The following is a 22,203-nucleotide window of genomic DNA, read 5'->3' on the forward strand; positions in this document are numbered from 1 at the left end:
GGTGATGTGTTGATTCCAGTGCTGGTGGCACCAGAAGTCGGGGGTCGTGGGGCAGTCCTGGTATTGGTGGTCCCAGAGGTGGGGGGTAGCGGGGTGGTCCTGGTGCTGGTGGTCCCAGAGGTGGGGGGTAGCGGGGTGGTCCTGGTGCTGGTGGTCCCAGATGTTGAGGGTGGTGGAGTGGTCCTGGTGCTGGTGGTCCCAGATGTTGAGGGTGGTGGAGTGGTCCTGGTGCTGGTGGTCCCAGATGTTGGGGGTGGTGGTCTGGTCCTGGTGCTGGTGGTCCCAGATGTTGAGGGTGGCGGGGTGGTCCTGCTGGTTCCCACTATAGATGTGCGGGTTGTCCCTGTGGTTGCTGGTGTGGAGAGGCAGTGACCACGGTCCTCACAGCACAGCATGCGAATGTGGTAGTTGTGGCAGTACCTGGGGGTCATGTGCTGCTCCCTGTTCCTGCAGACCAGCCCAAAGGTGACATTGCACTGCACGACCTGGTCCAGGGCCCCCAGGGGTCTGTCTGGCTGCAGCTCGGAGCGGCACTGGATGTCCACGGGTCTCTCACAGAAGGTGATGCCAGCTGCACGCAGGTTGTTGTAGGTCTCGAAGTCCCCCCCGGAGGGCCCGGGTATGGGGTAGCTCTCATCGAACCAGTCTGTCCAAGTACAGCTGGGCTCACAGCCTGTGACGGGTGGTGTGGCTGAGGTGCTGGTGAAGGTGCCTGGTGTCGGGGGGCTAGAGATGATGGTGGTCTCCAAAGTGGGCATAGATCCCTGGGTCGTGCCAATTGGTGTGGTGGTCAGGGCAGGTGTGGCGGGCACACTGGGTGAGGGTAACCTGGTGGCAGTTGTGGGGGTCTCAGCCATGGCCGTGGTGGTCTCAGGGGTGGGCTTATATGTGGTCAGGGCAGTGATCCACTCAGTGGTGCCAGGCGAGATGGGTCGAGTCTGTGTGGTGGCTGAAGTTGAGGGTCCTATGCTTAGGGTGGTGGTCGATGTGGTTGTGGGGGTGGCGACCTCCGTTGTAGCTGTCGAGGTTGGGATGGGGGCTGCTGTGGTGGAGGTGCGGGTGTGGACAGGGGTCTCTGTGGTGGCGGGGGAGGCCGTGATAGGGGTGGGTGTGGTGGTGGACCTGGGGCCTGCTGTGGTGACGGTGGACGTGTGGCCCACTGTGGTGATGGTGGACATGGGGCCTGTTGTGGTGGACGTGGGGCCTGCTGTGGGGATGGTGGACCTGGGGCCCACTGTGGTGGGAGTGGTGGTGGGGCCCGCTGTGGTCCCACAGTGGCTGTAGTCATTGCAACATTGCACACGCACGTGGTAGTTGAGGCAGGTCTGGCCCTCTGTCTGCCTGTGGTTCCGGCAAATGAGCCCAAATTCCACGTTGCACAGCACCGACTGACCCAGCACCTCCATCGGCACGCCTGGGTACAGCACGGCCTCACACTCAATGGCCACAGGCTCCTCACACAGCTGCCCTCCTGTGTCCTTGATGTGGTAGTAGGTCTCGATGTCGCCCCCGTAGCGGCCTGGCTGGGGCTGGTCACTGTCCAGCCAGTCTGTCCAGTAGCAAGTGCGCTGGCACCTGGTGGGGGCCGAGGTGGGGCCGGTGCTGGGGGTCAAGGGGCTGGTGGAGGGCAAGGGCAGGGCCGTAGTGCTGGGGGGTGACGAGGACCCAGGAACTCGGCTGGTCACTGTGGGAGACATGGTGGTGGTATGCGGGGTGGTCTGGCAGTGACTGTCACAGCAGAGGACACGGACATGGTAATTGTGGCAGATTTGGAACCTGCTGCTCTGGTCTCGGTTAAGGCACACCAGCCCGACGGTCAGGTCACACTGCACCACCTGCCCCAATTTGGACAGTGGAACTTGAGGCTGGGACTCAGAGCGGCACTGGATGTCCACGGGTCTCTCACAGAAGGTGATGCCAGCTGCACGCAGGTTGTCGTAGGTCTCAAAGTCCCCCCCGGAGGGCCCGGGTATGGGGTAGCTCTCATCGAACCAGTCTGTCCAGGTGCAGCGAGGCTCACACTTAGTGGTTGTTCGTCCTGGGGTCAATGTAGTTAGCGTGGGGGTGATGGTCTGAGTCATACTGGGAGTTGACGTGGCTATGGAAGTGGCAGTGGTGGGTCCCTGGGTTGTACTCAGAAGAGTGCTGGTGGTCTCTGGGGTGCGGGGTTGTGGGGTGGTTCCAGTGCTGGTGACCCTGGTTGTGGGAGTTGGCAGGGTGGTTCCAGTGCTGGTGACTCCAGGCATGGAGGATGAAGGTGTGCTCCTTTTGCTGGTGACCCTAGTTGTAATGGGTGATGTGCTGATCCCAGTGCTGGTGACCCTAGTTGTAGGGCGTTGCGAGGTGGTCGCAGGGCTGGTAACCCTAGCTGTGAGGGGTGACGTGCTGATTCCAGTGCTGGCGACCCTAGTTGTAGGGGGTTGTGAGGTGGTCGCAGGGCTGGTGACCCTAGTTGTGGAGAGTTGTGAGGTGGTCCCAGTGCTGGTGACCCTAGCTGTGAGGGGTGACGTGCTGATTCCAGTGCTGGTGACCCTAGTTGTAGGGGGTTGTGAGGTGGTCGCAGGGCTGGTGACCCTAGTTGTGGAGAGTTGTGAGATGGTCCCAGTGCTGGTGACTCTAGCTGTGAGGGGTGACGTGCTGATCCCAGTGCTGGTGGCCAGTGGTGTGGGAGATGAAGGTGTGCTCCTGGTTCTGGTGGTGCTAGGAACGGAGAGTAGTGTGGTGGCCATGGTTGTCCTAGATGTTGGGGTTGGCGAGGTGGTCCTGGTGCTGGTGGTCCCAGATGTTGGGGGTGGCGGTGTGGTCCTGGTGCTGGTGGTCCCAGATGTTGGGGGTGGTGGTCTGGTCCTGGTGCTGGTGGTCCCAGATGTTGAGGGTGGTGGAGTGGTCCTGGTGCTGGTGGTCCCAGATGTTGAGGGTGGCGGGGTGGTCCTGCTGGTTCCCACTATAGATGTGCGGGTTGTCCCTGTGGTTGCTGGTGTGGAGAGGCAGTGACCACGGTCCTCACAGCACAGCATGCGAATGTGGTAGTTGTGGCAGTACCTGGGGGTCATGTGCTGCTCCCTGTTCCTGCAGACCAGCCCAAAGGTGACATTGCACTGCACGACCTGGTCCAGGGCCCCCAGGGGTCTGTCTGGCTGCAGCTCGGAGCGGCACTGGATGTCCACGGGTCTCTCACAGAAGGTGATGCCAGCTGCACGCAGGTTGTCGTAGGTCTCGAAGTCCCCCCCGGAGGGCCCGGGTATGGGGTAGCTCTCATCGAACCAGTCTGTCCAAGTACAGCTGGGCTCACAGCCTGTGACGGGTGGTGTGGCTGAGGTGCTGGTGAAGGTGCCTGGTGTCGGGGGGCTAGAGATGATGGTGGTCTCCAAAGTGGGCATAGATCCCTGGGTCGTGCCAATTGGTGTGGTGGTCAGGGCAGGTGTGGCGGGCACACTGGGTGAGGGTAACCTGGTGGCAGTTGTGGGGGTCTCAGCCATGGCCGTGGTGGTCTCAGGGGTGGGCTTATATGTGGTCAGGACAGTGATCCACTCAGTGGTGCCAGGCGAGATGGGTCGAGTCTGTGTGGTGGCTGAAGTTGAGGGTCCTATGCTTAGGGTGGTGGTCGATGTGGTTGTGGGGGTGGCGACCTCCGTTGTAGCTGTCGAGGTTGGGATGGGGGCTGCTGTGGTGGAGGTGCGGGTGTGGACAGGGGTCTCTGTGGTGGCGGGGGAGGCCGTGATAGGGGTGGGTGTGGTGGTGGACCTGGGGCCTGCTGTGGTGACGGTGGACGTGTGGCCCACTGTGGTGATGGTGGACATGGGGCCTGTTGTGGTGGACGTGGGGCCTGCTGTGGGGATGGTGGACCTGGGGCCCACTGTGGTGGGAGTGGTGGTGGGGCCCGCTGTGGTCCCACAGTGGCTGTAGTCATTGCAACATTGCACACGCACGTGGTAGTTGAGGCAGGTCTGGCCCTCTGTCTGCCTGTGGTTCCGGCAAATGAGCCCAAATTCCACGTTGCACAGCACCGACTGACCCAGCACCTCCATCGGCACGCCTGGGTACAGCACGGCCTCACACTCAATGGCCACAGGCTCCTCACACAGCTGCCCTCCTGTGTCCTTGATGTGGTAGTAGGTCTCGATGTCGCCCCCGTAGCGGCCTGGCTGGGGCTGGTCACTGTCCAGCCAGTCTGTCCAGTAGCAAGTGCGCTGGCACCTGGTGGGGGCCGAGGTGGGGCCGGTGCTGGGGGTCAAGGGGCTGGTGGAGGGCAAGGGCAGGGCCGTAGTGCTGGGGGGTGACGAGGACCCAGGAACTCGGCTGGTCACTGTGGGAGACATGGTGGTGGTATGCGGGGTGGTCTGGCAGTGACTGTCACAGCAGAGGACACGGACATGGTAATTGTGGCAGATTTGGAACCTGCTGCTCTGGTCTCGGTTAAGGCACACCAGCCCGACGGTCAGGTCACACTGCACCACCTGCCCCAATTTGGACAGTGGAACTTGAGGCTGGGACTCAGAGCGGCACTGGATGTCCACGGGTCTCTCACAGAAGGTGATGCCAGCTGCACGCAGGTTGTCGTAGGTCTCAAAGTCCCCCCCGGAGGGCCCGGGTATGGGGTAGCTCTCATCGAACCAGTCTGTCCAGGTGCAGCGAGGCTCACACTTAGTGGTTGTTCGTCCTGGGGTCAATGTAGTTAGCGTGGGGGTGATGGTCTGAGTCATACTGGGAGTTGACGTGGCTATGGAAGTGGCAGTGGTGGGTCCCTGGGTTGTACTCAGAAGAGTGCTGGTGGTCTCTGGGGTGCGGGGTTGTGGGGTGGTTCCAGTGCTGGTGACCCTGGTTGTGGGAGTTGGCAGGGTGGTTCCAGTGCTGGTGACTCCAGGCATGGAGGATGAAGGTGTGCTCCTTTTGCTGGTGACCCTAGTTGTAATGGGTGATGTGCTGATCCCAGTGCTGGTGACCCTAGTTGTAGGGCGTTGCGAGGTGGTCGCAGGGCTGGTAACCCTAGCTGTGAGGGGTGACGTGCTGATTCCAGTGCTGGCGACCCTAGTTGTAGGGGGTTGTGAGGTGGTCGCAGGGCTGGTGACCCTAGTTGTGGAGAGTTGTGAGGTGGTCCCAGTGCTGGTGACCCTAGCTGTGAGGGGTGACGTGCTGATTCCAGTGCTGGTGACCCTAGTTGTAGGGGGTTGTGAGGTGGTCGCAGGGCTGGTGACCCTAGTTGTGGAGAGTTGTGAGATGGTCCCAGTGCTGGTGACTCTAGCTGTGAGGGGTGACGTGCTGATCCCAGTGCTGGTGGCCAGTGGTGTGGGAGATGAAGGTGTGCTCCTGGTTCTGGTGGTGCTAGGAACGGAGAGTAGTGTGGTGGCCATGGTTGTCCTAGATGTTGGGGTTGGCGAGGTGGTCCTGGTGCTGGTGGTCCCAGATGTTGGGGGTGGCGGTGTGGTCCTGGTGCTGGTGGTCCCAGATGTTGGGGGTGGTGGTCTGGTCCTGGTGCTGGTGGTCCCAGATGTTGAGGGTGGTGGAGTGGTCCTGGTGCTGGTGGTCCCAGATGTTGAGGGTGGCGGGGTGGTCCTGCTGGTTCCCACTATAGATGTGCGGGTTGTCCCTGTGGTTGCTGGTGTGGAGAGGCAGTGACCACGGTCCTCACAGCACAGCATGCGAATGTGGTAGTTGTGGCAGTACCTGGGGGTCATGTGCTGCTCCCTGTTCCTGCAGACCAGCCCAAAGGTGACATTGCACTGCACGACCTGGTCCAGGGCCCCCAGGGGTCTGTCTGGCTGCAGCTCGGAGCGGCACTGGATGTCCACGGGTCTCTCACAGAAGGTGATGCCAGCTGCACGCAGGTTGTCGTAGGTCTCGAAGTCCCCCCCGGAGGGCCCGGGTATGGGGTAGCTCTCATCGAACCAGTCTGTCCAAGTACAGCTGGGCTCACAGCCTGTGACGGGTGGTGTGGCTGAGGTGCTGGTGAAGGTGCCTGGTGTCGGGGGGCTAGAGATGATGGTGGTCTCCAAAGTGGGCATAGATCCCTGGGTCGTGCCAATTGGTGTGGTGGTCAGGGCAGGTGTGGCGGGCACACTGGGTGAGGGTAACCTGGTGGCAGTTGTGGGGGTCTCAGCCATGGCCGTGGTGGTCTCAGGGGTGGGCTTATATGTGGTCAGGACAGTGATCCACTCAGTGGTGCCAGGCGAGATGGGTCGAGTCTGTGTGGTGGCTGAAGTTGAGGGTCCTATGCTTAGGGTGGTGGTCGATGTGGTTGTGGGGGTGGCGACCTCCGTTGTAGCTGTCGAGGTTGGGATGGGGGCTGCTGTGGTGGAGGTGCGGGTGTGGACAGGGGTCTCTGTGGTGGCGGGGGAGGCCGTGATAGGGGTGGGTGTGGTGGTGGACCTGGGGCCTGCTGTGGTGACGGTGGACGTGTGGCCCACTGTGGTGATGGTGGACATGGGGCCTGTTGTGGTGGACGTGGGGCCTGCTGTGGGGATGGTGGACCTGGGGCCCACTGTGGTGGGAGTGGTGGTGGGGCCCGCTGTGGTCCCACAGTGGCTGTAGTCATTGCAACATTGCACACGCACGTGGTAGTTGAGGCAGGTCTGGCCCTCTGTCTGCCTGTGGTTCCGGCAAATGAGCCCAAATTCCACGTTGCACAGCACCGACTGACCCAGCACCTCCATCGGCACGCCTGGGTACAGCACGGCCTCACACTCAATGGCCACAGGCTCCTCACACAGCTGCCCTCCTGTGTCCTTGATGTGGTAGTAGGTCTCGATGTCGCCCCCGTAGCGGCCTGGCTGGGGCTGGTCACTGTCCAGCCAGTCTGTCCAGTAGCAAGTGCGCTGGCACCTGGTGGGGGCCGAGGTGGGGCCGGTGCTGGGGGTCAAGGGGCTGGTGGAGGGCAAGGGCAGGGCCGTAGTGCTGGGGGGTGACGAGGACCCAGGAACTCGGCTGGTCACTGTGGGAGACATGGTGGTGGTATGCGGGGTGGTCTGGCAGTGACTGTCACAGCAGAGGACACGGACATGGTAATTGTGGCAGATTTGGAACCTGCTGCTCTGGTCTCGGTTAAGGCACACCAGCCCGACGGTCAGGTCACACTGCACCACCTGCCCCAATTTGGACAGTGGAACTTGAGGCTGGGACTCAGAGCGGCACTGGATGTCCACGGGTCTCTCACAGAAGGTGATGCCAGCTGCACGCAGGTTGTCGTAGGTCTCAAAGTCCCCCCCGGAGGGCCCGGGTATGGGGTAGCTCTCATCGAACCAGTCTGTCCAGGTGCAGCGAGGCTCACACTTAGTGGTTGTTCGTCCTGGGGTCAATGTAGTTAGCGTGGGGGTGATGGTCTGAGTCATACTGGGAGTTGACGTGGCTATGGAAGTGGCAGTGGTGGGTCCCTGGGTTGTACTCAGAAGAGTGCTGGTGGTCTCTGGGGTGCGGGGTTGTGGGGTGGTTCCAGTGCTGGTGACCCTGGTTGTGGGAGTTGGCAGGGTGGTTCCAGTGCTGGTGACTCCAGGCATGGAGGATGAAGGTGTGCTCCTTTTGCTGGTGACCCTAGTTGTAATGGGTGATGTGCTGATCCCAGTGCTGGTGACCCTAGTTGTAGGGCGTTGCGAGGTGGTCGCAGGGCTGGTAACCCTAGCTGTGAGGGGTGACGTGCTGATTCCAGTGCTGGCGACCCTAGTTGTAGGGGGTTGTGAGGTGGTCGCAGGGCTGGTGACCCTAGTTGTGGAGAGTTGTGAGGTGGTCCCAGTGCTGGTGACCCTAGCTGTGAGGGGTGACGTGCTGATTCCAGTGCTGGTGACCCTAGTTGTAGGGGGTTGTGAGGTGGTCGCAGGGCTGGTGACCCTAGTTGTGGAGAGTTGTGAGATGGTCCCAGTGCTGGTGACTCTAGCTGTGAGGGGTGACGTGCTGATCCCAGTGCTGGTGGCCAGTGGTGTGGGAGATGAAGGTGTGCTCCTGGTTCTGGTGGTGCTAGGAACGGAGAGTAGTGTGGTGGCCATGGTTGTCCTAGATGTTGGGGTTGGCGAGGTGGTCCTGGTGCTGGTGGTCCCAGATGTTGGGGGTGGCGGTGTGGTCCTGGTGCTGGTGGTCCCAGATGTTGGGGGTGGTGGTCTGGTCCTGGTGCTGGTGGTCCCAGATGTTGAGGGTGGTGGAGTGGTCCTGGTGCTGGTGGTCCCAGATGTTGAGGGTGGCGGGGTGGTCCTGCTGGTTCCCACTATAGATGTGCGGGTTGTCCCTGTGGTTGCTGGTGTGGAGAGGCAGTGACCACGGTCCTCACAGCACAGCATGCGAATGTGGTAGTTGTGGCAGTACCTGGGGGTCATGTGCTGCTCCCTGTTCCTGCAGACCAGCCCAAAGGTGACATTGCACTGCACGACCTGGTCCAGGGCCCCCAGGGGTCTGTCTGGCTGCAGCTCGGAGCGGCACTGGATGTCCACGGGTCTCTCACAGAAGGTGATGCCAGCTGCACGCAGGTTGTTGTAGGTCTCGAAGTCCCCCCCGGAGGGCCCGGGTATGGGGTAGCTCTCATCGAACCAGTCTGTCCAGGTGCAGCGAGGCTCACACTTAGTGGTCATTCCTCCTGGGGTCGATGAAGTCAGCGTGGGGATGATGGTCACCAGGGTCGAGGTCAGAGTCACACTGGGAGTTGGCGTGGCTATGGATGTGGCAGTGGTGGGTCCCTGGCTTGTGCTCAGAAGAGTGCTGGTGGTCTCAGGTATGGGGGGTTGTGATGTGGTCCCAGTGCTGGTGACCCCAGGCGTGGGGGATGAAGGTGTGCTCCTTTTGCTGGTGACCCTAGTTGTGAGGGGTGACGTGCTGATCCCAGTGCTGGTGACTCTAGTTTTGGGGGGTTGTGGGGTGGTCCCAGTGCTGGTGACTCCAGGTGTGGAGGATGAAGGTGTGGTCCTGGTGCTGGTGACCCTAGTTGTGAGGGGTGATGTGTTGATTCCAGTGCTGGTGGCACCAGAAGTCGGGGGTCGTGGGGCAGTCCTGGTATTGGTGGTCCCAGAGGTGGGGGGTAGCGGGGTGGTCCTGGTGCTGGTGGTCCCAGAGGTGGGGGGTAGCGGGGTGGTCCTGGTGCTGGTGGTCCCAGATGTTGAGGGTGGTGGAGTGGTCCTGGTGCTGGTGGTCCCAGATGTTGAGGGTGGTGGAGTGGTCCTGGTGCTGGTGGTCCCAGATGTTGGGGGTGGTGGTCTGGTCCTGGTGCTGGTGGTCCCAGATGTTGAGGGTGGCGGGGTGGTCCTGCTGGTTCCCACTATAGATGTGCGGGTTGTCCCTGTGGTTGCTGGTGTGGAGAGGCAGTGACCACGGTCCTCACAGCACAGCATGCGAATGTGGTAGTTGTGGCAGTACCTGGGGGTCATGTGCTGCTCCCTGTTCCTGCAGACCAGCCCAAAGGTGACATTGCACTGCACGACCTGGTCCAGGGCCCCCAGGGGTCTGTCTGGCTGCAGCTCGGAGCGGCACTGGATGTCCACGGGTCTCTCACAGAAGGTGATGCCAGCTGCACGCAGGTTGTTGTAGGTCTCGAAGTCCCCCCCGGAGGGCCCGGGTATGGGGTAGCTCTCATCGAACCAGTCTGTCCAAGTACAGCTGGGCTCACAGCCTGTGACGGGTGGTGTGGCTGAGGTGCTGGTGAAGGTGCCTGGTGTCGGGGGGCTAGAGATGATGGTGGTCTCCAAAGTGGGCATAGATCCCTGGGTCGTGCCAATTGGTGTGGTGGTCAGGGCAGGTGTGGCGGGCACACTGGGTGAGGGTAACCTGGTGGCAGTTGTGGGGGTCTCAGCCATGGCCGTGGTGGTCTCAGGGGTGGGCTTATATGTGGTCAGGGCAGTGATCCACTCAGTGGTGCCAGGCGAGATGGGTCGAGTCTGTGTGGTGGCTGAAGTTGAGGGTCCTATGCTTAGGGTGGTGGTCGATGTGGTTGTGGGGGTGGCGACCTCCGTTGTAGCTGTCGAGGTTGGGATGGGGGCTGCTGTGGTGGAGGTGCGGGTGTGGACAGGGGTCTCTGTGGTGGCGGGGGAGGCCGTGATAGGGGTGGGTGTGGTGGTGGACCTGGGGCCTGCTGTGGTGACGGTGGACGTGTGGCCCACTGTGGTGATGGTGGACATGGGGCCTGTTGTGGTGGACGTGGGGCCTGCTGTGGGGATGGTGGACCTGGGGCCCACTGTGGTGGGAGTGGTGGTGGGGCCCGCTGTGGTCCCACAGTGGCTGTAGTCATTGCAACATTGCACACGCACGTGGTAGTTGAGGCAGGTCTGGCCCTCTGTCTGCCTGTGGTTCCGGCAAATGAGCCCAAATTCCACGTTGCACAGCACCGACTGACCCAGCACCTCCATCGGCACGCCTGGGTACAGCACGGCCTCACACTCAATGGCCACAGGCTCCTCACACAGCTGCCCTCCTGTGTCCTTGATGTGGTAGTAGGTCTCGATGTCGCCCCCGTAGCGGCCTGGCTGGGGCTGGTCACTGTCCAGCCAGTCTGTCCAGTAGCAAGTGCGCTGGCACCTGGTGGGGGCCGAGGTGGGGCCGGTGCTGGGGGTCAAGGGGCTGGTGGAGGGCAAGGGCAGGGCCGTAGTGCTGGGGGGTGACGAGGACCCAGGAACTCGGCTGGTCACTGTGGGAGACATGGTGGTGGTATGCGGGGTGGTCTGGCAGTGACTGTCACAGCAGAGGACACGGACATGGTAATTGTGGCAGATTTGGAACCTGCTGCTCTGGTCTCGGTTAAGGCACACCAGCCCGACGGTCAGGTCACACTGCACCACCTGCCCCAATTTGGACAGTGGAACTTGAGGCTGGGACTCAGAGCGGCACTGGATGTCCACGGGTCTCTCACAGAAGGTGATGCCAGCTGCACGCAGGTTGTCGTAGGTCTCAAAGTCCCCCCCGGAGGGCCCGGGTATGGGGTAGCTCTCATCGAACCAGTCTGTCCAGGTGCAGCGAGGCTCACACTTAGTGGTTGTTCGTCCTGGGGTCAATGTAGTTAGCGTGGGGGTGATGGTCTGAGTCATACTGGGAGTTGACGTGGCTATGGAAGTGGCAGTGGTGGGTCCCTGGGTTGTACTCAGAAGAGTGCTGGTGGTCTCTGGGGTGCGGGGTTGTGGGGTGGTTCCAGTGCTGGTGACCCTGGTTGTGGGAGTTGGCAGGGTGGTTCCAGTGCTGGTGACTCCAGGCATGGAGGATGAAGGTGTGCTCCTTTTGCTGGTGACCCTAGTTGTAATGGGTGATGTGCTGATCCCAGTGCTGGTGACCCTAGTTGTAGGGCGTTGCGAGGTGGTCGCAGGGCTGGTAACCCTAGCTGTGAGGGGTGACGTGCTGATTCCAGTGCTGGCGACCCTAGTTGTAGGGGGTTGTGAGGTGGTCGCAGGGCTGGTGACCCTAGTTGTGGAGAGTTGTGAGGTGGTCCCAGTGCTGGTGACCCTAGCTGTGAGGGGTGACGTGCTGATTCCAGTGCTGGTGACCCTAGTTGTAGGGGGTTGTGAGGTGGTCGCAGGGCTGGTGACCCTAGTTGTGGAGAGTTGTGAGATGGTCCCAGTGCTGGTGACTCTAGCTGTGAGGGGTGACGTGCTGATCCCAGTGCTGGTGGCCAGTGGTGTGGGAGATGAAGGTGTGCTCCTGGTTCTGGTGGTGCTAGGAACGGAGAGTAGTGTGGTGGCCATGGTTGTCCTAGATGTTGGGGTTGGCGAGGTGGTCCTGGTGCTGGTGGTCCCAGATGTTGGGGGTGGCGGTGTGGTCCTGGTGCTGGTGGTCCCAGATGTTGGGGGTGGTGGTCTGGTCCTGGTGCTGGTGGTCCCAGATGTTGAGGGTGGTGGAGTGGTCCTGGTGCTGGTGGTCCCAGATGTTGAGGGTGGCGGGGTGGTCCTGCTGGTTCCCACTATAGATGTGCGGGTTGTCCCTGTGGTTGCTGGTGTGGAGAGGCAGTGACCACGGTCCTCACAGCACAGCATGCGAATGTGGTAGTTGTGGCAGTACCTGGGGGTCATGTGCTGCTCCCTGTTCCTGCAGACCAGCCCAAAGGTGACATTGCACTGCACGACCTGGTCCAGGGCCCCCAGGGGTCTGTCTGGCTGCAGCTCGGAGCGGCACTGGATGTCCACGGGTCTCTCACAGAAGGTGATGCCAGCTGCACGCAGGTTGTCGTAGGTCTCGAAGTCCCCCCCGGAGGGCCCGGGTATGGGGTAGCTCTCATCGAACCAGTCTGTCCAAGTACAGCTGGGCTCACAGCCTGTGACGGGTGGTGTGGCTGAGGTGCTGGTGAAGGTGCCTGGTGTCGGGGGGCTAGAGATGATGGTGGTCTCCAAAGTGGGCATAGATCCCTGGGTCGTGCCAATTGGTGTGGTGGTCAGGGCAGGTGTGGCGGGCACACTGGGTGAGGGTAACCTGGTGGCAGTTGTGGGGGTCTCAGCCATGGCCGTGGTGGTCTCAGGGGTGGGCTTATATGTGGTCAGGACAGTGATCCACTCAGTGGTGCCAGGCGAGATGGGTCGAGTCTGTGTGGTGGCTGAAGTTGAGGGTCCTATGCTTAGGGTGGTGGTCGATGTGGTTGTGGGGGTGGCGACCTCCGTTGTAGCTGTCGAGGTTGGGATGGGGGCTGCTGTGGTGGAGGTGCGGGTGTGGACAGGGGTCTCTGTGGTGGCGGGGGAGGCCGTGATAGGGGTGGGTGTGGTGGTGGACCTGGGGCCTGCTGTGGTGACGGTGGACGTGTGGCCCACTGTGGTGATGGTGGACATGGGGCCTGTTGTGGTGGACGTGGGGCCTGCTGTGGGGATGGTGGACCTGGGGCCCACTGTGGTGGGAGTGGTGGTGGGGCCCGCTGTGGTCCCACAGTGGCTGTAGTCATTGCAACATTGCACACGCACGTGGTAGTTGAGGCAGGTCTGGCCCTCTGTCTGCCTGTGGTTCCGGCAAATGAGCCCAAATTCCACGTTGCACAGCACCGACTGACCCAGCACCTCCATCGGCACGCCTGGGTACAGCACGGCCTCACACTCAATGGCCACAGGCTCCTCACACAGCTGCCCTCCTGTGTCCTTGATGTGGTAGTAGGTCTCGATGTCGCCCCCGTAGCGGCCTGGCTGGGGCTGGTCACTGTCCAGCCAGTCTGTCCAGTAGCAAGTGCGCTGGCACCTGGTGGGGGCCGAGGTGGGGCCGGTGCTGGGGGTCAAGGGGCTGGTGGAGGGCAAGGGCAGGGCCGTAGTGCTGGGGGGTGACGAGGACCCAGGAACTCGGCTGGTCACTGTGGGAGACATGGTGGTGGTATGCGGGGTGGTCTGGCAGTGACTGTCACAGCAGAGGACACGGACATGGTAATTGTGGCAGATTTGGAACCTGCTGCTCTGGTCTCGGTTAAGGCACACCAGCCCGACGGTCAGGTCACACTGCACCACCTGCCCCAATTTGGACAGTGGAACTTGAGGCTGGGACTCAGAGCGGCACTGGATGTCCACGGGTCTCTCACAGAAGGTGATGCCAGCTGCACGCAGGTTGTCGTAGGTCTCAAAGTCCCCCCCGGAGGGCCCGGGTATGGGGTAGCTCTCATCGAACCAGTCTGTCCAGGTGCAGCGAGGCTCACACTTAGTGGTTGTTCGTCCTGGGGTCAATGTAGTTAGCGTGGGGGTGATGGTCTGAGTCATACTGGGAGTTGACGTGGCTATGGAAGTGGCAGTGGTGGGTCCCTGGGTTGTACTCAGAAGAGTGCTGGTGGTCTCTGGGGTGCGGGGTTGTGGGGTGGTTCCAGTGCTGGTGACCCTGGTTGTGGGAGTTGGCAGGGTGGTTCCAGTGCTGGTGACTCCAGGCATGGAGGATGAAGGTGTGCTCCTTTTGCTGGTGACCCTAGTTGTAATGGGTGATGTGCTGATCCCAGTGCTGGTGACCCTAGTTGTAGGGCGTTGCGAGGTGGTCGCAGGGCTGGTAACCCTAGCTGTGAGGGGTGACGTGCTGATTCCAGTGCTGGCGACCCTAGTTGTAGGGGGTTGTGAGGTGGTCGCAGGGCTGGTGACCCTAGTTGTGGAGAGTTGTGAGGTGGTCCCAGTGCTGGTGACCCTAGCTGTGAGGGGTGACGTGCTGATTCCAGTGCTGGTGACCCTAGTTGTAGGGGGTTGTGAGGTGGTCGCAGGGCTGGTGACCCTAGTTGTGGAGAGTTGTGAGATGGTCCCAGTGCTGGTGACTCTAGCTGTGAGGGGTGACGTGCTGATCCCAGTGCTGGTGGCCAGTGGTGTGGGAGATGAAGGTGTGCTCCTGGTTCTGGTGGTGCTAGGAACGGAGAGTAGTGTGGTGGCCATGGTTGTCCTAGATGTTGGGGTTGGCGAGGTGGTCCTGGTGCTGGTGGTCCCAGATGTTGGGGGTGGCGGTGTGGTCCTGGTGCTGGTGGTCCCAGATGTTGGGGGTGGTGGTCTGGTCCTGGTGCTGGTGGTCCCAGATGTTGAGGGTGGTGGAGTGGTCCTGGTGCTGGTGGTCCCAGATGTTGAGGGTGGCGGGGTGGTCCTGCTGGTTCCCACTATAGATGTGCGGGTTGTCCCTGTGGTTGCTGGTGTGGAGAGGCAGTGACCACGGTCCTCACAGCACAGCATGCGAATGTGGTAGTTGTGGCAGTACCTGGGGGTCATGTGCTGCTCCCTGTTCCTGCAGACCAGCCCAAAGGTGACATTGCACTGCACGACCTGGTCCAGGGCCCCCAGGGGTCTGTCTGGCTGCAGCTCGGAGCGGCACTGGATGTCCACGGGTCTCTCACAGAAGGTGATGCCAGCTGCACGCAGGTTGTTGTAGGTCTCGAAGTCCCCCCCGGAGGGCCCGGGTATGGGGTAGCTCTCATCGAACCAGTCTGTCCAAGTACAGCTGGGCTCACAGCCTGTGACGGGTGGTGTGGCTGAGGTGCTGGTGAAGGTGCCTGGTGTCGGGGGGCTAGAGATGATGGTGGTCTCCAAAGTGGGCATAGATCCCTGGGTCGTGCCAATTGGTGTGGTGGTCAGGGCAGGTGTGGCGGGCACACTGGGTGAGGGTAACCTGGTGGCAGTTGTGGGGGTCTCAGCCATGGCCGTGGTGGTCTCAGGGGTGGGCTTATATGTGGTCAGGACAGTGATCCACTCAGTGGTGCCAGGCGAGATGGGTCGAGTCTGTGTGGTGGCTGAAGTTGAGGGTCCTATGCTTAGGGTGGTGGTCGATGTGGTTGTGGGGGTGGCGACCTCCGTTGTAGCTGTCGAGGTTGGGATGGGGGCTGCTGTGGTGGAGGTGCGGGTGTGGACAGGGGTCTCTGTGGTGGCGGGGGAGGCCGTGATAGGGGTGGGTGTGGTGGTGGACCTGGGGCCTGCTGTGGTGACGGTGGACGTGTGGCCCACTGTGGTGATGGTGGACATGGGGCCTGTTGTGGTGGACGTGGGGCCTGCTGTGGGGATGGTGGACCTGGGGCCCACTGTGGTGGGAGTGGTGGTGGGGCCCGCTGTGGTCCCACAGTGGCTGTAGTCATTGCAACATTGCACACGCACGTGGTAGTTGAGGCAGGTCTGGCCCTCTGTCTGCCTGTGGTTCCGGCAAATGAGCCCAAATTCCACGTTGCACAGCACCGACTGACCCAGCACCTCCATCGGCACGCCTGGGTACAGCACGGCCTCACACTCAATGGCCACAGGCTCCTCACACAGCTGCCCTCCTGTGTCCTTGATGTGGTAGTAGGTCTCGATGTCGCCCCCGTAGCGGCCTGGCTGGGGCTGGTCACTGTCCAGCCAGTCTGTCCAGTAGCAAGTGCGCTGGCACCTGGTGGGGGCCGAGGTGGGGCCGGTGCTGGGGGTCAAGGGGCTGGTGGAGGGCAAGGGCAGGGCCGTAGTGCTGGGGGGTGACGAGGACCCAGGAACTCGGCTGGTCACTGTGGGAGACATGGTGGTGGTATGCGGGGTGGTCTGGCAGTGACTGTCACAGCAGAGGACACGGACATGGTAATTGTGGCAGATTTGGAACCTGCTGCTCTGGTCTCGGTTAAGGCACACCAGCCCGACGGTCAGGTCACACTGCACCACCTGCCCCAATTTGGACAGTGGAACTTGAGGCTGGGACTCAGAGCGGCACTGGATGTCCACGGGTCTCTCACAGAAGGTGATGCCAGCTGCACGCAGGTTGTCGTAGGTCTCAAAGTCCCCCCCGGAGGGCCCGGGTATGGGGTAGCTCTCATCGAACCAGTCTGTCCAGGTACAGCTGGGCTCACAGCCTGTGACGGGTGGTGTGGCTGAGGTGCTGGTGAAGGTGCCTGGTGTTGGGGGGCTAGAGACGATGGTGGTCTCCAAAGTGGGCATAGATCCCTGGGTCGTGCCAATTGGTGTGGTGGTCAGGGCAGACGTGGAGGGTGCACTGGGTGAGGCTGACCTGGCAGTGGTTGTGGTGGTCTCAGCAGTGGTTGTGAGGGTCTCAGTGGTGGGTTGAGAAGTTGTCAGGACTGTGACCCACTCAGTGGTGCCAGGTGAGGTCAGATGAGTGTTTGTGGTGGCTGAGGTTGAAGGTTCTGGGACCTTTGATGAGCTAAAGGGCTTGGTGGTGGTGGTGCTGGATGTGGGGATGGGGGTGGTCTCAGGGGCTGCCGTCGTGGAGGAGGATGTGGGGGTGAAAGCGGGAGTGGACATGGGCCCTGCCGTTTTTGAGGTGGATGTGGGCCTCTCGGTCATGGAGGTGGATGTAATGGTAAGTGCGGGGGTGGACGTGGGCCCCTCCGTGCCCCTGCAGTGCTGGTAGTCATCACAGCAGAGCACACGCACGTTGTAGTTGAAGCACATGTTGAAGGGGCCCTGCTGGTCCTTGTTCCTGCAGACCAGCCCCTCCTGCAGGCTGCAGCGCAGTACTTGCCCGATCTGGTCCAGGCTCACCTCAGGGTAGTTCTCCGCGCGGCACTCAATCTGCTCAGGCGCGTTGCACATCTTTCCCCCAGCCGCCCGGATATTGTCGAATGTCTCCATGTCGCCCCCAGAAACCCCCGAGGTGGGGAAGTCCACATCAAACCACTCGGTCCACTCGCACCTGGGCTGGCAGCGGGTGGGCCCCTGGCCCGTGGTGGCTGTGGTCGTGGTTAGTTGTGATGCCTTCGAGCTGGTGCTTTGGGCCCCTGGCGATGTTCCTGCTGATGGGAGCTCAGTGAGGCTTGTTCTTGCTGTCGATACTGGCGTGGACACCTGGGATGTCCCCCAAGTGCTGATGCTCCCTGTGGTAGCATGCAGGGTGGTATGAGTTGGAGGGACCAACGTGGAGCCTTTTGGACTGGTAAGTGTAGGGGACCCTGGGGGAGACGTGGGAGCCTCTGTGCCTGTGCCTCCGGTGGTGGATGTGGTGAGCGTGTTGGTGGAGCTGGGCTGAAAAGTTGGCCCCGTTGAGGGGAATGGTGCTGTGGTGGTGCCGGCTAGGGGGGTCTGGGTGGGTGGTATGGTGGTGTGTCCCCCACAGTGGCTGCAGCACAGAACACGGATCCTGTAGTTGTAGCACATCTGGAAAGGTCCTTTCTGCTCATTGTTTCTGCAGACCAGGCCAAAGCTGGCATCGCAGTGGACCCTCTGGCCCACCTGCTGGAGAGTACTGTTAGGGAGGTTCTCAGCCTGGCACTCTATGTCCTGTGGTTGCTCACATATGTCCCCTCCTGCTCTGCGGATCTTATCGTAGGACTCGATGTCACCCCCAGCCTCCTCTGACTTGGGGTAGTCCACATCAAACCACTCTGTCCACTGGCACCTGAGCTGACAGGTGGTGGCACCTGGAGACTTGGAGCTTGTGAGCGATTGGGTTAAGGTTATCATGGCTGAGGTCGATTGAGTTTGCAAGGTCAGTGTTCTGGTGGGATTGGAGTTTGGGGTCGATTGCAGGGTGGTTTCTCTTGTGGAGATGATCTGGGTCGGGGTGGGCAAGGACATGGGGGAAAATGTCTCTGTCCTGGGGGTGGGCACAGGGGTTTCTGTGGTGGCTCCAGGCTGGGTGGTGACACTGGGGAACGGCCGGGGGCTGGTGCGCAGGGTTGTGGAGGGGCTGCAGGGCTCAAGTGCACAGCACAGGACCCGCAGCTGGTAGTTGTGGCAGAGAGGGGGGCTCTGCTCCTGGTTGAGACACGTCAGTCCCCTGGCGCGATCACAGTCCACCCTCTGGCCCAGTTTCTCCAGGGGCATGTCAGGGAAGGGCTCTGCCCTGCACTGGATGTCCGCCGGTCCTTCACACACCTGGTACCCCCTCTGCCTCAGGTTCACAAATGTCTCAAAGTCGCCTCCTCCCATCCCAGGCTCCGGACGGCTGCCATCGTACCAGTTGGACCAGCTGCAAACCTCCAGCACACACACGGTGGGAGCCACTGAGGGCGTGGGCACTGAACCTGGGGGGAGCATCAGGGAGAGGGGGCATCAGGGAAAGACCGTCAGAGGGAGGGAGGGTCAGGAGGAAAACCGGTGTCAGGTGGAGGGAGTGTCAGGGGGAGGACTAGTGTCAGGGGGAGGGGGTATTAGGGGGAGGTGGCATCAGGGAAAGGACAGGCATCAGAGGGAGGGAGTCAGGTGGAGGGGGGCATTAGGGAGATGGGAAAGTCAGGGGAAGGGGGGCGTCAGGGGAAGAGGGGTCAGGAGGAAGGGGGAATTAGGGGGAGGGGCGTCAGAGGAGGAGGAGTCAGGAAGAGGGGGACATCAGGGGAAGGAGTGTTCAGGTGGAAAGGAATGTCAGGGGAAGGCGGTGTCAGGAGGAAAGGGACATCAGGGAGAGGACCAGGGTCAGGCAGAGGGGTCAGCGCGGGGGGGCATTGGGGGGCGTCAGGCGGAGAAGGCGTTGGGGGAGGAGGGGTCAGGGGGAGGGAGTATTAGGGTAGAAGCGGGCATGGAGGAGGGGCCAGAGGAAGAGAGGGGCCTTCTTCACCCCTGATGGTGAGCCTGGCCCTGGTCGGGGTGACAGAATGCCCTCTGGCACCAGGGTTGGCTCCTGTACCTCGGGGATCCAGAGGGGATCCCTATGCCAGGCCCCAGGCTGGGTGAGGGCCATTCCTGGTCGGAGGGATGGCCCTGTGGCTGGAGCTCAAGGCAGGCCCTCCTACGGATGGGGCGAGGTCTGGGAGGGCTCATTGTCTCTCTTTGGGGGCGGCCGCTGTCAATCACCCGGAGATGCAGCGGGAACAGTTGGGGCTGTAGACACCCGGCAGGGGCCGCGGCGCAGATGGTCTGGACAGACCCGGGCTGCCCTGGCAGCCGGCACAGATAGCCGAGTGCTCAGCTGAGTTTCTCCCGGTCACCCAGACGCGGCGGGAGATGACGAGGGGACCACCCCGCTCTGAGCCTGGGTTGGGGCGTCAGAATCACCCGTGGCCACCCGGGACTCACCTGCTGTGGACTCCGGCGCCGCCGTGGTGAAGGGGAACGGCTTGGTGGGAGGCCCCGCCGTGGTGGTGAAGGCGAACGGCGTGGTGGGAGGGGTTCCGGGACATTCCACTACCTTGCGGTGTATGGTCCCGTTGTCCCCGCAGATGGCGACCAGGCAGGCGCCCAGCCCGTCGGTGGTGTTGTAGATCACGTCCTGGTAGCCGTACGTCCTGCCCTCGTAGGTGCACGTGCAGGCTGCGGGCAGGCAGGTGATGGCTCACCCCAGTCCTCTAGGCCCCCTACACCTCCAGCCCCCAGAGAAGCCTGGCCCTCCTTACCCTCGAGGCTGTGGTCGCACTGGATGCCGTGGGTGGTGCAGGTACTGGGGGGGAGGGAGGAGAGCTGTGGGGCCGGTGCGCAGCCCCGCCCTCACCCCTTCCCGTCTTGCAGCCCCGCCCCTGTCGACAGCCCCGCCTCCTGTCCTGAAGCCCCGCCCCACCCATGCTGTAGCCCCACCCCGTCCTGCAGCCCCGCCCCTGTCCACAGCCCAGCCTCCTGCCCTGGAGCCCCGCCCCGCCCCGCCCCATCCCGTGCGTCGCCCGGTCCCGCAGTCCCCTCACCAGCTCTGGCAGTTCTGAGCGGTGGCCACCTTCGAGCTGACCTCGTAGTAGTTTCCTTCCTCGTCGTAGCAGCCACACTGGGCCACGCACTTCATCTGGTCCTCACTGAAGAACGGCTTGCTGGGCGGACACTTGGGATAGCAGCCTGGAGCCATCGCGGAAGGGAGGCTCACTCAGGACCCTTTAGCCCTTGCAGGTCAGGGGTGGGTGCTGCCCCCACCAGCCTGCAGGCTCTGTTCTCCCCTGTCCTGGGGTGGAGGACAGGAGCAGCAAGGACTCTTTCGGGCACTGCCCTGAGCAGATAGAACGGGGCAGCTGAGAGGATGTTTGGATAGACCCGGGCCGCGGGGCCCCAGTGGTAGGAGCCCCAAGCTGCACCACTGGACACATACCCCGGCGCCTGTGGACTGTCCCCAGCCACCTCTCCTCCGCCCATGGGAGCCATCTGCCCCTCACCTTCCAGGCCAGGCAGGTCAAGGAGGCAGCGCCCACTAGGGTTCCGGCAGGTCCGCATGCAGGGGGCCCCGCACGGCTGGTAATGCCACTCACACTCCCCGCGGGGGTTGTAGTAGTCACAGAACAAGGCTGAACACAGGAACGCAGGCTCAGAGCGTGCCCCATGCCCTTGGTGGGCTGCGCAGCGCCTGGCCACTCCGGAAAACCTGCTTGGTGTGGGTCTGTGCCCCAGGAGCGGGATCTGGGCTTTTCCCAGAAGGGTAGCGAGTCTGGGGAGTTGGACAGCTTCTTTTCTTAGGCCTGCCCTTGGAGTTCCTGTCTCTTGCTGAGCCATCTCATTTTGGACTGACCTGCCTGGTTTTATGCAGATCTACATCTCTGCTGGTGGATGTGCGCACACCCGTGTATGTGTGCACTCTTGAGCGGAGCCCTGAATGTCTTGAGGGGAGCCATGTGTGGGGCTCTGTGTGTGCACGTGTGTGGGCCAGGCTCGGGGCTGGGGCTCAGGGGCAGGGGCCGCTCCTGGCGTGGAGCTGCAGCCCCGCTTCCACCCTCACTCCGCCCCTTCAGCACCGCGGACAGAGCCCCACTCACGGCAGACTTCAGGACTGCGCCAGGACACGCACACGCCCGCGTCGTGGCAGGCCTGGGCGTAGGCGGCCACGGCCGTACAGAAGCACTCGCAGTCGCCGCCCGAGTCGCAGGCGCACGCGTCGCTCACACAGGCCTCGTAGTACTTGGTGGAGTCGACCTGTGAGCGGAGGCAGCCGCGGTGGCGTCAGCCAAGGAGAGCCCAGACCCACCCCAGGCCAGGGGACTGGGCCCCTGAACATGTCCCCTAGCCTTTGCATCTCAAAGCCCCACCACCGATTGGAGGTCCGTGGTCCTGAGGCCAGGACTACCTTCTCTGGCTCCACCTGAACCACTCACCTCTTCCCTGAGAATCTTCCTCTCCAGGAGGCTCCAGCGTCCGCTCTCCCCCTCAGTTCCCCGCATCCCTTGAACCTGATCCTGCCTGGCTTCCAGCCCACTGCCCTGCCCACCTCAGCCTGTGTTGACCATTTCTTCCCTGGAATGCTTCTCCCCTATAGCCACATGGCTCCCCGCATGACGTTCAGGGCTCCACTCAAGAGCCACCTTCTGGGAGCTCCCTGCCCCTCCATCCCAGTGCCCTGCTGTTAGAGCCCCAGCACACATATACTGCGATCCCCTCCCAAATGCGAGCTCTGTAGGGCATGTGTGCCCCTCACCAGGGCCATGAGCCAGCACAAGCCTGCCCCCACGGGTCCCCTGATAGACAGGCTCCAAGAGGCTACGTGTCCACCATGTCTGCAGTGAGTGCATTAACCTTCTCCTGCTCAGTGGGGAACTATTCCTTCATAACCCCCCCTCCTATTGTCACCACTGAAAGTCAGGGATTATGAAACTGTGTCTGTAAGTGGCCACTTATATTCTTGTTAAAATGTAGTGTTTACCAGAGGCTGGGAAAGAGGGAGTGGGGAGTTACTGTTGAGTGGGTACAAAGTTTCTGTTTGGGGTAATAGAGAAGTTTTAAATGGATCGTAGTGATGGTAGCACAAGTAAGACTGCCTCGTAGTGTTGCCAAGGAGTAGCTGGTGGATTCGAACTGCCAAACTTTTGGTTAGCAGCTCATCCATTAACTTCTGTGCCGCCACAGCTCCCAGTGTACTTACCCAAAACCGAGAAACCCAGTACCATCGAGTCGATTCTGACTCATACCGACCCTATAGGACAGAGTAGAACTGCCCCATAGAGTTTCCAAGGAGTGCCTGGTGGATTCGAACTGCCCACCCTTTGGTTAGCAGCCGTAGCACTTAACCACTACATCACCAGGG

At 61.8% G+C, this 22,203-nt stretch overlaps 1 protein-coding gene across 1 annotated transcript in view; it reads right to left on the reverse strand.

The window, feature by feature from the left end:
- The window catches only part of MUC5B (mucin 5B, oligomeric mucus/gel-forming), a 61,677-nt gene that overhangs the window by 21,305 nt on the left and 18,169 nt on the right, over positions 1 to 22,203 (reverse strand). The window contains exons 26-44 of the mRNA XM_049891885.1: positions 20,942 to 21,098; positions 20,348 to 20,476; positions 19,892 to 20,036; positions 19,610 to 19,653; positions 19,293 to 19,526; positions 14,572 to 18,304; positions 14,300 to 14,503; positions 11,950 to 13,611; positions 11,678 to 11,881; positions 9,328 to 10,989; positions 8,939 to 9,259; positions 8,287 to 8,613; positions 8,015 to 8,218; positions 5,665 to 7,326; positions 5,393 to 5,596; positions 3,043 to 4,704; positions 2,771 to 2,974; positions 421 to 2,082; positions 32 to 352 (exon numbers count right to left, since the gene is read on the reverse strand). Coding sequence (XP_049747842.1) covers positions 32 to 352; positions 421 to 2,082; positions 2,771 to 2,974; positions 3,043 to 4,704; positions 5,393 to 5,596; positions 5,665 to 7,326; positions 8,015 to 8,218; positions 8,287 to 8,613; positions 8,939 to 9,259; positions 9,328 to 10,989; positions 11,678 to 11,881; positions 11,950 to 13,611; positions 14,300 to 14,503; positions 14,572 to 18,304; positions 19,293 to 19,526; positions 19,610 to 19,653; positions 19,892 to 20,036; positions 20,348 to 20,476; positions 20,942 to 21,098 — 14,741 coding nt within the window. The remainder of the gene's footprint in view (positions 1 to 31; positions 353 to 420; positions 2,083 to 2,770; positions 2,975 to 3,042; positions 4,705 to 5,392; positions 5,597 to 5,664; positions 7,327 to 8,014; positions 8,219 to 8,286; positions 8,614 to 8,938; positions 9,260 to 9,327; positions 10,990 to 11,677; positions 11,882 to 11,949; positions 13,612 to 14,299; positions 14,504 to 14,571; positions 18,305 to 19,292; positions 19,527 to 19,609; positions 19,654 to 19,891; positions 20,037 to 20,347; positions 20,477 to 20,941; positions 21,099 to 22,203) is intronic.

Source organism: Elephas maximus, chromosome 7 (assembly GCF_024166365.1).
Source record: "Elephas maximus indicus isolate mEleMax1 chromosome 7, mEleMax1 primary haplotype, whole genome shotgun sequence".
NCBI classification, from domain to species: Eukaryota; Metazoa; Chordata; class Mammalia; order Proboscidea; family Elephantidae; genus Elephas; species Elephas maximus.